Genomic DNA, 17,019 nt, shown 5'->3' on the forward strand with positions numbered 1-17,019 from the left:
AGATGTTTGGAGATCACTCCTTTTACAGCTGGACCATCCCTGTCATCTTCTGGAGCTGCTGCTGCAGTTTCTGTGGGATGAAATTTACAGGCACATCACAGCGCTTGACAGGAAAAGTGAGCCACAAGGATGTCCTGGGGAAAGATTCCACATCCTGTGCATGAGATCCCTCATTCCTCAGTCTGGCTGAGTGGACACGGCTCACCTGTACAATACCACCACTATAATTCCAAGCTGAAGATGATAATTGCCAGGGTGCAGAATGAGGTAGCAATGGGTATTATTTTTATGACTATCATGTGCACCTCAGTTCACCTAGTTGGTATTATCCTGTCTGACTTCAAGGCGTTAAATCAAAGGAGGATGTCACAAGGGAAACAAACGGGTAACAAAACAATGGCAAAGATAAAGTAAAACATCCAGGGAACACCAGGGGTCCTTGAGGAAACAATGGGGAATACCCCAGCCAGGCTCCAGTCATACTCGTCCCATTTCTGAAGCCAGGATCAAAGGGATACTAGATCCCAGGCCTAAAAAAATAAAGAGGGTTGAGTGAGTTGCTGGGAGCTGCCCAAGGGGCATCAGCGAGAGCTGACAGGAATGCAAGGAGACAGAGAGAGACCACGCTGCAGCAGGGCAGGCTGTGTCTTCAGAGCCACAGAGGACAGTAACTGGGCTGAGGGGGCTTACCAAATCTGAAGATATAGGTAAGGGGAAATATACGGCTGGCATTTTTGTTTTAACCTTTCGTTGTGTGTGAGAGACATGCCTTTTGGTGAATGTATAAATAGTGCTTTGTTCTGAATAAATTGGTGTTGAGTCACTTTCATCAACTGTTACGGGGTCCCAGAGGAATAGGTCTACAAGGTTCCAAACCTGGTTTAGGCTGCAGCCTCCCACCTTACCAACTGTGTTAACCCGACATCCCCAGACCCAGTCTAGGCGTGGTAAAACCATAGGGTTCCACCCAGCGAGGGATGAAGGTAGAGAAATCTGTTTGCAAAGGGGTGCATTTGAGCGGGAGTATAAAAGAGGTCAGACGCGTGGGTCACCCTGTAACCGTGACAGTCAGTAAAATATTTGTAGCCCTGCTGCCGGATCCTCAGAGAAACTGCAGCCATCTTTGTATTATAGAATTCAAGAACTGGGGAGAAATCAGTTGAGAAGCTTCCCTCCTAGTGCCTGCCGTGGCTCACCCACTTTGAAAGTAGACCCATCCAATCAAATTGTAAGCAATTCATCCTGCGTTTTTATCAGCCTCTGTTTCACTTGTGACACAAGGCTTGTGCCCACCTGTGTCAACCACAGGCCCTGCCACAAAATCAGTTCTGGCTACGCCTTTGGTGCCTGCTAGTGTTTAGAATAGCATTAGTGAGAAATGTTTGTCCTACCTAGCAACTCTTGGTGCATTACTAATTATCTGAAGGGCCAACAGGCCCCAATCAAAAACGGGCATCACTGTGCTAGATAAAGTTCAAATGCATTGTAGGAGACAGCCTGTGCCCAAAAAAAGTAACAGACAAGCCGAACAAAGGTGGTAAGGAAATTAGAGGCATGGCGAAGTAAAGTGATTTGCCCAAGGTCACACAGCACATCAGTGGCAGAGCTGACAATGGAACTCATGTCTGCTTAGTCCTGTCCACTAGACCACACTGCTTCTCAGCTTCCAGTGGAAGTGGAGTGCTCAGGACCTCACATTCAAAACAGCCCAGAAAAATGGGCCTGCTGCTCTCATTGAAGACAATGGCAACTCTTTCCAGCTTCAAGGGGAGCAGGACTGGGCCCATCATTTATGCAAAAATGGTTTTTATTTGAAGTTTTTTAAATGTCAAACAAAAGATGCCCAATAAGAGAAGGAAGTCTCCTGCATTGCAGCATTCCTGCATTACATCATTTCCTCTAAGCTTTGATTGGATGTCTGCATGAGCCATTATTTGATCACAGTTACTGCTACTCTTTTCAGAAGAAAGCATTGTGTTTTAAATAGCTGGGGTCATGATGATAATTGTGTTTCAGTGAAGACTAGCCAGAGAACATTTCCTTCCCTTCTTAATTACCTTGCTAGGATATTCCATTTTATAATAGCACTGGAATATTACAGACAGCGAATTGTGGCCATTACTGCATGTCTCCTGAGACAAAAGGCTCACCATCACTGAGTAGTTTATAACATGTGCTGTAATGGTTCGACAGTACTATGCAGCTTCGTAAGTACTTCTGTACCTTCCCAGCAGTATTGCTTAACTGGAAATCAAGCTGTTTTGTGGCGTCAGTCAGCAGCATGGAGCATGGGCTGGATGCTACTCACTTGAATGTCCAGGATGGAGAGTGCAACAAAAGTGAAGGAGAAGATCTTGCCAGAAGCCAAGAGGTTTGCAGTGAATGTGGGGAAGGACTGCAGCAACCTGGTTCTGCACTTCAATCCACGCTTCAACAGCCATGGGATGTGAACGTCCTAGTGTGCAACTCCATGGAAGATGGGATGTGGGGTACAGAGGAGAGGGAGACCGACTTCCCCTTCCAGCAGGGTGACAAGATTGAGATCTGTATCTCCTTTGGCACAACAGAGCTGACAGTGACACTGGCTGGTGACAAGGAGATCACATTCCCCAATCGGCTGGGCCTGGAGAACATTGAGTATCTGTCTGTGGAAGGGGACTTTCCCATCAAAGCCATTAAGTTTAGCTAACTGCTAGTCCTATTCCCTCTGCCTCTCTGCTCAATGGAATAAACCTAAACTTGATCTTCAACAAAACAAAAAAAAAAATGTATTGCTCATCAGAAAGGAAGGGAACACTGCAAGGTGCAGCCAAGGCATGGCTATAATGACCCAATAAGCCTTCCCCAAATAGAATATTTTTCAGTGCTTCGGTAACTTGTAACCAGAAAAAAAGAGATTCAGTGTAAATTCTTTAGTTTCTACTAATATTAGCATGTGTTTAAACTAAAATCAAGGACCCTGATGATCCCATCAATTGCTAACAGCCTCCACATAAACCAGTGGAAGTTGTGTGTGCCACCAAAAGAATTATCAGGCCTTTATGTTTTGGGTCCGAAAACTATCATTATGCTTTGATCCCCACACATCCTCTGAAAGCATGGATGGCATTGAGATAAAGGTCAGTCCTGATCTGCAGCTTTTACTCACTTGAGTACCCCAGTGGGTTGATTAATTTGGAATGATCAACATGCTTTGCTGTTAGAGAACTGCCCATAGAGAGAACCGCAAAATTCCTTCTCCCCCACCACGTACTGCATGAAATCAAACATACTTTTAGTCAGAAAGCAGTAAGGTGTATCATAAGGTATGCCTTATGATAATTTGTGGCTTGTGTAATATTATTATTATTACACAAGCAGTGATGCCCATTTTTGGTGGAAGTTTTCCACCCCATCTTCCTTAACTTAAGTCCTATCTGAGTTGTGATGGAGTTGAAGGGTAAATGTTACACTATGAAATGAGTATGAAAATAATGAAGTGGAAAGTTTTTTGGAAGTTCACTTTGTGCACGACTCCATAATTACATGCCCTACAATGTATTATAGCACCTATAAAACTATGCACTGCAAATATGGTCTCAGTTACACAGCATCAGCTAATGAAATTCCTCCCTTGTTCCATACTTTTGTTTGGATAGATGACTCAGGATCCAATTCAATAAAAGTGTAAAGGAACAGCTATAAAAGCATGGAGTACATAGAGGTATACTAATGCTCCTAACTGGCACATGACTATAGATACGCTCCCATTTGAGCCTCTCTTCAACAGTCTTAATAAAATGATGGTTCTCTGAACTGGTATTTTGATCAGTGAATTTTGATCAGCCCAAGGTCATGTGGGAGGCCCAAATGCAGGTTCAGATGCTGGTGTGGGTCTCATGCATCCTAGGATATGGACTCTGGGAGCAACTTACTCCATCCCTGAAAAGAGCTAATACTCACTAGGCACTCTGCTATGATGAAACAAGGAGCAGAATTGAAAGGCTCAGACGGGAGTTCTCTCCAGCCTGAAGGACAATGGTGACAATGCAAGACAGCAAGGAGTGAAGGGTGAATGAATATAGAGTGTGAAGTGAACCAGTGTGGTGGAAGGGAAATGAGACTCCCCAGATCTACACAATGAGACACTGGTCTCTGTCTCTAGTAGCGTTAGCCCAAATCTCATTTAGAAACCATGAACAATTCTGCTTCCTTGGGTGTCTGCATTATGAAACAAGCTAAGCGAATGGCCACATACTAGTTTTTCCACAGGACCCCTGCCTCATTCAGTACAGGATGGCCAGTGGTTGCAGAATGAATCAGGGTTATGCAGTAAAGGGGGATGTTGTCTGTAGGATCCCTGCCTCATGTGCTGCAGAAGTTGGAAGGTGTGAGGTGAGGGAGGGAGGGGACAGCAAGAAGAGAAAGGGTATTCACCTGGGTAAGACACCTCAAGGCCACCCAAGAGAATGGGGTCTACCCCAGCCTCACCACAGCGTTCTTGTGTGATGCTGGGCAAGTCAATACACCAACATGTTTATAGTTGGTCACTAATTGTGTATTCCTAATTTTCTGGGTGCCTAACTTGACACCCCTAAGCTCTGGTTTACGTAAGTGCCAATCATTCATAACAGCAACTGAACTCAGTGGGAGCTGGGACTGCTCTATGCCTCCAGCTGTAAGGCAGAGGTTGAGATGAATGAGCTCACGCCTGGGAAGCAGGAGTCCCTGGCTTTGCCACCAATTCACTGCGTAGACTTAGGCAAGTCACTTTGCTTTTCTCTTCAGTCCCCCTGTCTAGAAGCTAGGTTCCCAACTCCTGGCCCAGGGACCAAAAGTGGCCTGGAGGATCTTTCGAAGTGGCCCACCGCTCCCCTCCCACTGGCTGCAGAAGGGAGCTGCTGCCTAAGGACCCAGGCCAAGTGCGTTGCTGCAGGACTACAAGACCAGTGCAGATTCCTTGCTGCACCCAAAGGCATAGGAGATGAGCGCTCCCCTCCCCCTGGCTGTAGCAGGGAGCACAGCAATGTGTCCTGCCTGGGTCTCTAGGCGCTGGGGTCCCTGCTGGAGCCAGAGGGAGGGGAGCACTGATCTCCCTTCCCCCTGGCTGCAGAAAGAAGCCACGGCCTAGGGACCCACGGGGCTACAGGACACATGCAGTTTTTCTGCTGCAGCCAGGGGAATGGGAGATCAGCAAGGAGGCAGGCTCCTCACTGAAGTCCCTCCTTCTGTCTGGCTGCAGTGAAGGGACGGGGCTGCTGGCGGTGAGGCCAGGACACACCATGCTGGAGGAGGGGCAGGACTCTAAAAATCAGTGCCTTCCGGTTTGGCCTGCACTTAACAGGCCACCCACTGTGACTTAGCTGCCAGGCCAAGTGCTTCAGTGTGTAGTGACAATCACTGATCTACACTAGTGCTTCGTCTGAGAGTCTGTGACATACTGCGAGTAATTTGTAGGTGTAAAGTAGTGAATGTAAAAATGAGCACAGTAGCATCAAAATGTCACTTTAAATATGTAGTGATTTGTAGTCCTTCATAGTGTGTACGTCAATACATTTTGTATGAGCTGACAGACTGGTGGCCCTCCAGGGTTGTAAAAATGATATTTGTGGCCTGCAAGCCAAAAGGGTTGGGAACCACTGCTAGATAGTGGGCAAGTATTAATTTGTTTAAATATACTCTAGGTACTTGTACAATCTATATAAAAACACAACACACAAATAGAACTAATGTCCCAAGAATTAAACGGATTCCAAATCCCCACAGAAATCTGTTTTACATACCTCTATCACCTGCGCTGTGTATCTGAGCACCTCACAATCCTGAATGTATTTAACCTCTCTGCACCTCTATGAGATAGGGAAGTGTGGTTATCCCATTTCACAGATGGGGAATAGAGACACAGAAACTAAGCATCTCACACAAGGTCAGACAGGGGAATCTGTTACAGAGCAAGGAATTGAACTCACATCTCCAAACTCCCTGGCCAGCACGCTGACCACTGGACCATCCTTACGCTACATAGTCAAGGCAGACGGAGAGGATGAACAGAGAGGTGAAGTGACTTGCCCATTGTCACACAGCAGCTCAGGGTAGTCCTACACCACAGGTGGAAGCAAGTTTCCTAGGCCAGGTAAACAGACTCGCACAAGCGGAGTTTGAGCTAGCACGCTACAAACAGCAGTGTGGATGTTGTAGTTCAGGCTCTCAAGATGACCCTGGGCCCCGAGTCTGAGCTCACGGGGCTAGCCCAAGTCTCCACTCGAGCTGCAACGTCCATGCTGCTATTTTTAGCATGCTAACTCAAGCCCCACTAGCATGAGTCTGTCTACCCGGACTACAAGGCTCACTCCCAGCCCCAGCATAGACATATCTTCAGTGTTCAAGACAGAAGTGCAGGGGAAGTTTTGGACGGTCAGGGGATATGGGAGATTGTGACAGAATGCTTGCAAAGACTGGGATGATAGGCTACTTATATGCCGGACAGGGCTGTGCCGATGTCCGTATAGTGCTTTGAACATGTAACGCTATTAAGTAAGCTGAAACATCAAGCCTAGTTGTATCCAGTTGGGCATGCAATCACCGAGACACCTAAAATTAATGCAAAAATAACGGGAGTTCTGTGGCACTTTAAAGACTAACAAATTTAATTTTAGCAGGTCTTTAAAGTGCCACAGAACACTCGTCGTTTTTGCTGTACACAGACTAACACAGCTACCCCTCTGGAACTCTAAAATGAATGGAGACTATTGCAAGGTTTGACCTTAATCTCACTGTGCCTCAGTTACTCATCTGTAAAAACCCTACGTACTTCACAAGAATCTGGAGAAGACAAATTCATTAATGTCTCTTGAGGTTCAGCTACTGTGGTGATAACGCACTATCAAAAAGGCCAGGAGGAAATTAATAATTAGGTATCCCATGCAGAATTTGGATGTGTCCATTAAGTATGACATAGGGCCACACACTGCATAATGAATATAAAGGAAAACAAAAACAAAGCAGCTGCTTCATTCTCTGAGCATGGTCCATCCTGTCCGCTGACTGAGGCAGGGGCCCTGTGTGAAACAAACAGTGCATGATCACGTAATTACAGACTCCACCATAATGCATACACAGACAGGAGCCCAGTTAGGGTTGCACAGGCAACCTTCATTCTAGCATTTCCTAATTTTGGAGTGCTTGACCTTTGCAACCTTAATGTTTTCAATGCAGTTTTTTGTATGTGATATGATACATACTATGTCCTAGATAGTGGTGTGATTTGGTATAGCCCGATATTTAAGTGGTGCAGCATACTCCATCCCCCCTCCCCCCCACGCCTGGTATATGAGTCATAGCTAAAGCTAACCCTTCACCCTTTTGGAACATTGTACACCAGGAAAGAATAACTAGCAAGCCATCCTTTGAGCTCTCTTGAGCAGTTCTGTCCAGCCATTATTTGGGCAAGGCATGCTACTTACTTCTTTCCTTCTTCCCAGCCACTCACGGCACCCCCATCTTCATGGCCTGGAAGAATCTAGCCAATTATACACACACACACACACACGCACACTATATTTTTATATATAGCTATAGATACACACATGTATTCATTCCCATAGGTCTTTTCTAAAATAAGCATAAATCAGACAAGTTATTTTTTGCACCATGCTCAGTTGCAGGCATGAAGAGAAAATAACTGATTCTAAACAAACAAGTGAGGCAGATGGCATCTCTTTAGCTTCTAGCTGATATATTCCATGGTAAATTTACACAGGTAAATATATATTTTGGCACTCTGTTCTATATGTATTAGCAATAAATTCAGTGTTTGGGATTATTAGCAGAATAATAGGTATTGGAAACTGGCTTCATGGTTAATCCATTCTGCTTGGTTAATGGTATAGAACGGTACTTGATATTGTTTGTATTTGTACTTTACATGAAAGGTCTCCAATTCCCCAAACTGTTAATCTTTGGTATGAAGATGGTTGCTGCTACCGGTGCAACTAAAGAAAGTTTACAATAATTTATTTTAATTAATTTAATCTACAAAATGCACCATCCACATATCAGGCAAACTGCAAACAAACGTTTAAATTGCTGTAATCCTACACAGTATTTTACATTCATATTTTTGGATTTACTCTGACCTAGCTGCCTAATCTTTTAAGAATCAAAATGAATCTAGGATTGTGCAATTGTATGATTATTCCTCTGCGATACAACTTTTACTTTATTACATACTAGTGGAAGAAAATTTCAGGAGATATCTGTTCAAAACATACAGTTTTTGCTAGCATGGCAGCATAAATAACTGCAGTTATGAATCTAAATCAGAATGTTAAACAATATAATTTAGAAAATACTTTTACAGTTACACCCCAATAATGTTTTTGGAAGAGCTAGGTTGCAACTAATTCAGTTTTGTTGTGTAGGACATTTGTAATGAGACCAACGCATACATTTTTCACACATAAGGTAAAGACAACTTAGTGAATAATTAAAACAGGGTATGGGAAATAAATGGCCTTTTAATAAGCTTTAAGACCATTAAAAACAAGTTGTTCAGATTTTTCCTATGTTTAATAAGAGTGTACTCAGTCGATTAACATACTGGGTGTCTAATGACATTAATGTAAGGAGACATATACTGCTGAAAGCCGCAACACTGATAAAAACACATGGGGTTAACAAAGCTGTCTGGTTGTTCATTCATAAATATACCCTTGACTAAAATCATTAAACCTAACCAGATTTATAATCTGTTAATATGGCTATTCTATATTAATGTAAAATTTGGAAGCTTTTAAAAGCCTAGGAGACTTGATGACACAAATATAAGGAACACTATTGCACCAAGGCAAAGACATTAAACTTAATAAAAAAAAACTGCTAAGGACACAAACCATATATGTCATTACTTTTAAAGTAAACTATTATGCCAAACAAAATCTCAAGTTTTTGTTTGTTTGTTTTGGTTTTTGACATAGCTTTCTAAAAGTAGGTAATATACTCGAAGAGCATTTCCTTCTGTGCCTTAAGTTTAGTTTAATAAAATTACTAGAGGATTTACTTATGTCAACAAATATATTCTCTCTACTCAGTCTCAGCTAATAAATTAGATTCAATCATCAGAGGTCTACAATAAGAGAGTAAGGAAGCCAAATTTATAATAAAATTATTAAAGAAAACTGATGACAATATTAGTCAAAAACATGTAACAGCAATATGTATATTTATTTGTTTCTTCAAGTTTCTAAACTACACTTCTAGGTGCCAATACAATGTTCTGCCTGCCCAGATCCATAAATTAAAAATCACCAACTCCCTTCTTAACAGCCTTGGAGAGCAGAGGAAAAAGAGGGTCTTACAGAAGGTTAACAAATCTGTGCATTGGCAGACTAAGTGGGGGAAGAAGTGAAGGAAATGAATACCCTGTAGGCAGCTTCCTATCATTTATAATGAGCTGCAGTTGGAATGCCTCTGCTGATCTCACCTGTGGCTGTAATATGAAAACAGCCTCTGATTGTTGGGGCTTTGGATCAAGCCTTTTTTCCCTTTTGGGGACTGCCTATATCAGGGGTGGGCAAACTACGGCCCACGGACTGCATACGGCCCATCTGAGCTTTTCATCAGGCCCTCCAGCTCAACCAGTGGTCTGTGAGCTCCATTCAGGTGGTCCGTGGAAAGACTGCGGAAAAAGCTGTGTGGCTGGGCGGCGGCCACTCCCTCCTCCCAGCCTCGGCCCTCACCCCCTCCCCCACTATGTGGGCCCAGTGGCGTCCTGACTGGAGCCGCTCCCGGAGCATTAATTGCCCACCATACAATTTCTATACCTAGATGTGGCCCTCATGCCAAAAAGTTTGCCCATATAATTGGCAATATCCAAAAAGCATCTCAAGGGGCCTGGAAAATGCTGCCTCTGTGAACACTTGAGCAAAGTCAGTGCTCTGCAGTATAATACAACTGAGCGGCTCTTCCTCAGACCTTCTTTTGCTAAGTATGTTACTGACAGCTAGAGCTGGGTGAAATTTTTCAACCTAAACTTGGGGGTGGGGAATGAAAATGCAAATTTGGTGGCATTCACACATTTCACAAATTCATGTTGATTTTGCGGCATTGTTTTGGAGGGGCGGCCCTACAACAATAAAAATTTCATTTCAAAATGAAATGTTTTTCGTTTTATGATTCCAAAATATTTTTGTCTAGAAATTGTTTAGTTTTTTAAACATTAAAAACATTAAATATTGTTGAAAAGCTAAACAGAACATTTTGTTCAACCCAAACTAATTTTTTTTCAAATTTATGATTCACCACAAATTTTGGAGGAAAAAAAACTGTTTTCAGTTTGGCTGGAAACTAATATTTTTATTTTTCAGAATTGCCAGTGAACCAAAAAAAAAAAAAAAATCCGATATTCACACAGCTCTACTGACCACTGTCACTGCTGAAAAGGGCACCCTAGTAAAGCAGGGTGATTGGAACAGCTGGAGTCCAGGTTGTACATCTTTGTTCCTTGCCAAATGACTCTCAGCAATGTCTACTCTAAACAAAACGTGTCAGTCTATAAACCAGCCTGGTGGGGCTGTAAGAAGCTTATGGTTTAACATCTCATTCCATGATATAGCCCATAGTTTCTCAACCTGTGGTATGCATACCCCTGGGGGTACATGAGACACAGGCAGGGGGTACCCGAGGAAAAATAGAGTGAAGGGGAGGCGGGCGGCAGCTGCCAACTTCTGGGGAAGCCACTTCCCGCCCTGGCGGCAGCAGCCCCCCAGCTTCTGGAGAAGCCAGGCGGCAGCAGCCCACTACCCACCCAGTCACAGCTCCCAGCTGGGAGGCGGGCAGCAGCTGCCACAGTCCTGGGAAGCCGGGCTGCAGTCACCCGCTTCCTTGCCGGTCCCAGCTGGGAGGCAGGCGGCAGTCACTGGCTTTTGGGGGAGGCGGGCATCAGCCCCCCGATTCCTTCCTGGTTCCAGCTCCCAGGTGGGAGCCCAATGGCAGCCTCCTGCATCGTGTGAGCTGGGCTCGCAGCTGGGTGGCAGCCACCCGCATCCCAGCTCCAAGCCGAGGGACAGCCTTGAAGATGGGCCAGCACCTGCCCACATCCCTGGGTCCCAGCCGGCTTGAGCCTCCTCTGCCCCAGCTCGGATTGGGTGGCAGTCACCCAGCTGGCAGCCAGGCAGCAGCTGCCTCCAACTTGCCCACATCCCTGGCTCAAAGCCCAGTGCTCAGAAAACTTGTCAATTTCACTGCTCTATGACAACCTCAGATTTTATCAGTTGCTCTCTTTTCCTGTCTCTCTCTCACTCCTTCCTCCTCTCAAATCTATGGCAAAAAATTTGGCACAGCACTTTATAGTCCCCAGCATTGGCCTTCTAGCTTTGGCAGTCCCAGGTACATACTTGAGCTGCGCACCCCTGGTGTAAAGGTGGTAACCCTACCCACACTGGATCTGACATATACTCAGCCCTTCTTCCAGCATATGGCTCACATTAGTCTGTAGATATAAAATCCCATGGAAAATTGCGTGTTGGGGTACTTACTAAAATTTTCAGAAGTTAGGGGGTACTTGCTTCTTAAAAGGTTGAGAAACACTGATATAGTCTATATAGGGTGTCAATGGGAACGTTAGCATTGATTTCAATGGATACAGAATCAAGCCCATAGCAATGACCCACTTACTTTGCCTACTCCTTCATCCATTTCCTATTAGATTTTACTGCCCTGCTTTCCCTGGTATTAGGACTGACTGCTGCTCCCTTCCCATCTTTCTCCTTTAATATTTCATAGCCTTTAAAAAAAAAAAAAAACCCACATTTTTAATGAATGTCAAATTTCCAGAACTCTGATTGGCTGGAAGCAATTTTGTTCAGTATAATGTATATTCACAAAAGGGAGAACCAGCACAAAAGAGTAAACTAGGATCACAGTAGATGTGGTACTTCATTGCTGTACTTCAGTGGATGCAGCGTTTGAGAGATATTGCCTTCCTCCAAGTTACTTCACTCCATCATTGTCTTAGGATGATTAAAAAATACTCAGGTCTTTTATCTTGAAAGCTCTGAATGACCATTAACTAACCTTCACAACACTCCTGTGAGCCAATTATTATTGTTCCCATTATTAAATAGAGAAAGACCAAGAAGATACGTGACTTTCCAAGGCTACCCAACAAGTCAGTATTTCTCAAGCTCTGCACCCACTGACGTAGTTCACCATTGTACCATACGGACTGTGATCATCTTTTGTGCTGAGCCATATCAAAAGTTATACTGAAGCCCTTATACATTTTCTGCACTTTAATTTCTCATTCTTTTCACAAATTAATTCTCTCAGATTTTCAGGCACATTCTCCCTTTTGTGAATATACATTACACTAAACAAAATTTCTTCCAGTCAATCAGAGTGCTGGAAAGTTGACTTATTCATGAGAAAGTAATTTTTAAAGGCTACAAAAAATTAAAAGGTCACTGCCAAAGTTCAAAAGCACATTTCAAACAAATTTCCATCCCCATTTTACCTAAACAGTATCTCAACATCTTAGTTTACTAAATCTAAAAGAATGAACTATGAAACGTCAATTAAGTTTTTATTCAAATCAGTGTCACTTTGAAGTTTTCTGTGCTGCAATATTTAGAATGCAAACAGTGCAGAGGAATGCTGGCTTAAAAACCATTTTCCAGTGTCCTAACTAAGACCATAGGTTCCTTGAGATATAGATCCTAATTATTCAGTTCTGTAAAGTACCTTGCACTATTGTAAAAAACGAGCAACAACAATAGATAAGGGGGGTGCTAGGCATAACAAAAGCTCAATTTTATAATAATTTTTGTTCAAATTTGACTTAAGAGCCCAAGTTGTTTATGAACATACAAGCAAAAATTGCCTAAAAACCATTTGCCACTAAAAAAGTATTAGATGTGCAGGAAAACTGTGTTTTTGTTAATTTCCTATTTTCTGATTAGCTGCACTGATCCAGCAGTGCTGACACCTACCATGCCACCTACCATCCTGGAATCCATCCAGAAGAAGAAAGAATCCAAGCAGTTGCCTTCGAAATTTTAAATCTTCCTTCCTCAAAACACACACCTGCTTCAATAGCAATGTCAGGAAAACACACACTTTTGCCAAATTATGGTGCGTAACCACTTCAGAATGAATATTGTGGCTTCAGTGAGTTTTCCCAGCCGATGCAGAGACCATTATTGCAGAACAAACTTGAATTCTATTAATGTTCACTTAACTCAAATTGTAAGTTTGTATCCCTAAATGGAGCTCCCAGAATACTGCCAGTGCAGTACAAGTGTAGTAAAGCTGGCAGGTCTTTAGTCTCCGGAATCTTCTCTGTATAATTTCTTGTATCTTTCATTCAGGTTAGTTCAGCAAAGCTTCTGTCAGCAACTTATTTAGTACTGAGAAAATGAGATACTTACCATAAAGGAATTTTTGGTATGCTACATTACTTTCCCTTTAGTCCATCAATGGTGTTTCCAGAAATTTCAAATCTGTTGCAGCTTTCCTTGTCTGAAAAATTCTTGAACACACTAAGTAGATTTCCTCTGTGGAATGTGTCAGACATTCTAATCTCTTGACCATGGTTTAAGAAGAGTAGTCCAGCATGATTTCTTGTCTCTGCTCCAAGAGATACCATGAGACAAACAGGCTCACTGCCAAAAGCATCACAGCTTGCACATATTACAAAACTCTGAATTAAGCCACATTACGAAGTGAAACATGAAACGAATATCAACAGAGTTCCCAAATTTCATGCTCATGGGTGTGACATTTTCCAGATTTTCTTCAAGATTCCTCAGGTCTCCCTTGATATACAGCGGAATCCGGTATCCAAAACTCTTTTGTTAGCGCTGAAGTGAAACTTCTTTTTTGTAACTGACACAGAACAGACTTTCAAGGAGTGGAGTAGGCACACTTCATTCACTCTCTCCCTTGTGTACTTGCCTTGACATCTCGTTAACTCTTCATGCGCCACCTTCGTTTCTCTTCTAGGTGTTCTACATTTTTAATTTAACTTCCAGGATTCCATACTCAGTGTTGCTTACCCATTTCTATATGCCTGTAGGTTTATCCCCCTTGATCACATTTGGCACCCACAATGGCATTCTTACACACAACAATGGGTTGGAGACTTGCTGCTTTGACACACAGCTATGAATCACACCACATAGTGGCCTGCGAACATCTAAATCAGGAATTTTCAAGTCTGAGCCAAATGTAAGAGACAGACTCTTTAAAGCAAAAGCATAAAGATGAGGTTTGCTTTTGTAGCGCTTAAATATAAAAAGGGGATAGTAATTCTCATAGCATAAATACCTTCACTTGCTTATATTAACTGTGTGTCCACTTAGAGAGAAGTGTTCAACAACTCTGCTATCCAAGGCTGCACTTGCAGCAAACTTGGAGGGCAGGGATCATGTTTTACAAACACAGCCATAGAAACAGGCCTCAGATCCAGGGAGAAAGTGGTTTTGTTTGGTTGGTTTAAAGAAGGGGGTGCAAAGGCGGAATCTTCCAAATTGCAAACCCTGCATATGATGGAAACCACTTCAAGTCAGCGCCTTGAAGACTGCGGCCTGCCACAGCATTTTTCTGGTTTCTTTGCTACTTGTTGAAGCCGGGCATTTGACTGCTTTTCCTGCCGGCTCTCCCTCAGTGGAGTCACATCGCTGGATCCGTGAGGTTACATTCGTTTCCCGGGAAGGCGGATTTCATGGCAGGGGTCACCAGGGAGCAGCCGGGTTGGAAGGAAGAAGCTGGGATGTAAGGCTCACTCCCTGTAGTAAGAGCGAAGGAAAGGCACACGCCGCTGACTGATCAGGGCACGGCTCGCGTGCGAGTCTGTTGTGATCCGTCTCCCCGCTCAGCCCGCCTCTCTCCGAGCAGCGGGGCCCCGCGGGCAGGTCGCCGTCCGTTGGCACTGGGGTTACCCCCCGGGCGGGCGGCGGTCCTGGGGCATCGGGTGTCAGGCTCAGGAGACCCGGGCTTGTTTTCTCCGCAGCCCCGCCTGGATTCCGCGGCTGCAGGTCCCACCATTGGCTCTTCGCCGGCGGGCATTAAGAGACAGTCCCTTTCCCCGGGGAGGGGGACCGGCCCCCATCGCTCCCACCGCGCCGGCAGCGGGGCAGAGCAGCCGCCAGAGACGAGGCTCTCCGCCAAAGAAGTTAACCCTGGAGCGGAAACTTCGCCGTGCTGCGGGAGGGAGGCGGGCGCGAAGCGGGGCGGGGAGGAGAGGCGAGGCGAGGCGCCGCAGGCTGCACTGCCTCGCTCGCCTAGTTACTGAGCAACAGGCGGCCCAGCCGGAGCAAACCGGGGCCGGGAAGGAAGGCGCGAGAGGCTGATCTGGTTTAGCTATTCAGAGCCACAGTCAGGAGCCCCCCCGCCCCGCACTCAGAGGGGCCCCGATCCCCGCGATTCTGAGACAAACCGCGAAGCACGGCCGGGCTTCTCCGCTTGAATTCCGCCCTTCCCGGGGCCCCTGGGCCTCCCCCTGCCCCGCCCTTGCTCTTCCCGGCCCCAGTTTACCTTCGGGTTGGTGAGGAGCTGGTGCTCGTCCTGGTGCAGCAGCGCCCTGGCGTTGGACTCCGAGTTGTTGACGTAGATCTGGAGGCAGGGGTACAGCGAGGTGCCCTTGCAATCGGCGCCGCAGGTGAAGGTGCATTCGAACCGCTCCCCGATCTGCTGCACCGACAGCACCGTGCAGTTGGCCGCTTTGCCTTGCAAATCCTGCAACGCGGGGCTGAGCCAGCAGAAGCCCAGGATGAAGAGCGACACGATGCCGGAGACGATCAGGAACAAGCCGAGCCGGATGCTTTTGTCTTCGGCTTCGGTGTACTCGTAAGAGACCCTGATCTTCGCCATCTCGCCCCCTCTAGGCCGCCGGGCGGCAAGCGCTGCCCCAGGGCGGACCCGCCTGGCAGCACGAGCCGGGGGAGAGGGTGCGAGAGCAAGACGAAGGGGGCGATAGGAGACAAACTTCCTCCACTCCAGCTGCAAAGCTCCTCGCCGGCGGGGGTCCAGGGCTCTGCCGCTGCTGAGGCGAGACGCCGCCGTGCAACTCTTCACTTCCACACACACACACCTTGGGCAAGGCTGGCGGAGGGTGCCAGTCACCAGTGCAAGCCCCCTCCTCTTCCCCCCGAGCAAGAGGTGTTTCCCGTTCGCCGGGGCTCCCGGCCTCTCCCTCCGCCGAGGATCGGAGCTGGCTGGGAGCCGGACAACATATGCCGGGGGCTAAGCGGCTTAGCAGCAGCGAGCTCGCCGCTCCCCCGGCCCCTCATGGCTGGGAGGGAGACTTGCCCGCTAAGCCCTGACTCCGCTGATCCGCGGCAGCCGGCGGATCTAGTCCTCCCGCCCCCCAAAGCAATCTCCTCTGGGGACAGTCTGGCCCAGGATTATCTGCGCCGGAGATGTGTCCCGGAAAGAGCCTGATTACTGCTCCGGATTAATGCCTGGGAAGGGAGATCCTGAGCTGGGGGGTGGAGGAGGAAACGCCAGCCCCCCCCCCCCCCCGGGGGGAGGGGATCTGAGACGGCTCGGCAGCGCCGCGCGGCTCGCAGGCACCCGAGGAGGGGGCGGCGCGGCGGGAGCTGACGCAGACACTTTTCTTTCAGGACTTCTCTGGGCCGGGCTGCAGGGCTGGCTCCGGCGCGCGCGGAGCCCCGCCATCCCCACGTGTGCTGAGCCCTACGCCCCGGGGCTGCTTGCTTCACAGCCAGGGCTGCGGCGGCGGCGCGCGCCCCACCCCGTGGATTTGCTGGGGCTCCCTGCTGAGGTGCCGGGCGCGCAGCGAGCCAGGGGCCCTGCCCCGCCGTTCCCAGCTGCGAACAGGGGGCGCTGGGACCCTCGACGGTTGCAGCCTAGCCGGGGGGGGGGGAGAAGTAATCGGTTGCACGGCGCCGCGGCTGCAGTTTGCCCTGAGCCTCCAGCTCAGTCCACCTTGGACAAGTCACTCCTGCTGCCGCCTCGTCTGTGCATGGCCAGGCACCCTGCAGGCCCCAGCGCTTTGGGCCAGACTTGTTTTCCTGGCTCCGA

The 17,019-nt window shown here is 46.7% G+C and overlaps 1 protein-coding gene and 1 pseudogene across 4 annotated transcripts in view; one reads left to right on the forward strand and one right to left on the reverse strand.

The window, feature by feature from the left end:
* Positions 1-16,484, reverse strand: part of KCNMB4 (potassium calcium-activated channel subfamily M regulatory beta subunit 4) — a 35,788-nt gene extending 19,304 nt beyond the window's left edge. For all 4 annotated transcript variants that reach the window (XM_067563932.1, XM_067563935.1, XM_067563933.1 and 1 more), the window contains exon 1: positions 15,511-16,484. In XM_067563932.1, coding sequence (XP_067420033.1) covers positions 15,511-15,846 — 336 coding nt within the window. In that variant the 5' untranslated portion in view covers positions 15,847-16,484. The remainder of the gene's footprint in view (positions 1-15,510) is intronic.
* Positions 2,282-2,689, forward strand: LOC137163624 (16 kDa beta-galactoside-binding lectin pseudogene; annotated as a pseudogene).
* Positions 16,485-17,019: the final 535 nt, after the last annotated feature.

Source organism: Emydura macquarii, unplaced genomic scaffold, assembly GCF_026122565.2.
Source record: "Emydura macquarii macquarii isolate MOO-44397 ecotype Brisbane River unplaced genomic scaffold, CSIRO-AGI_Emac_v2 contig_2636, whole genome shotgun sequence".
Taxonomy (NCBI): domain Eukaryota; kingdom Metazoa; phylum Chordata; order Testudines; family Chelidae; genus Emydura; species Emydura macquarii.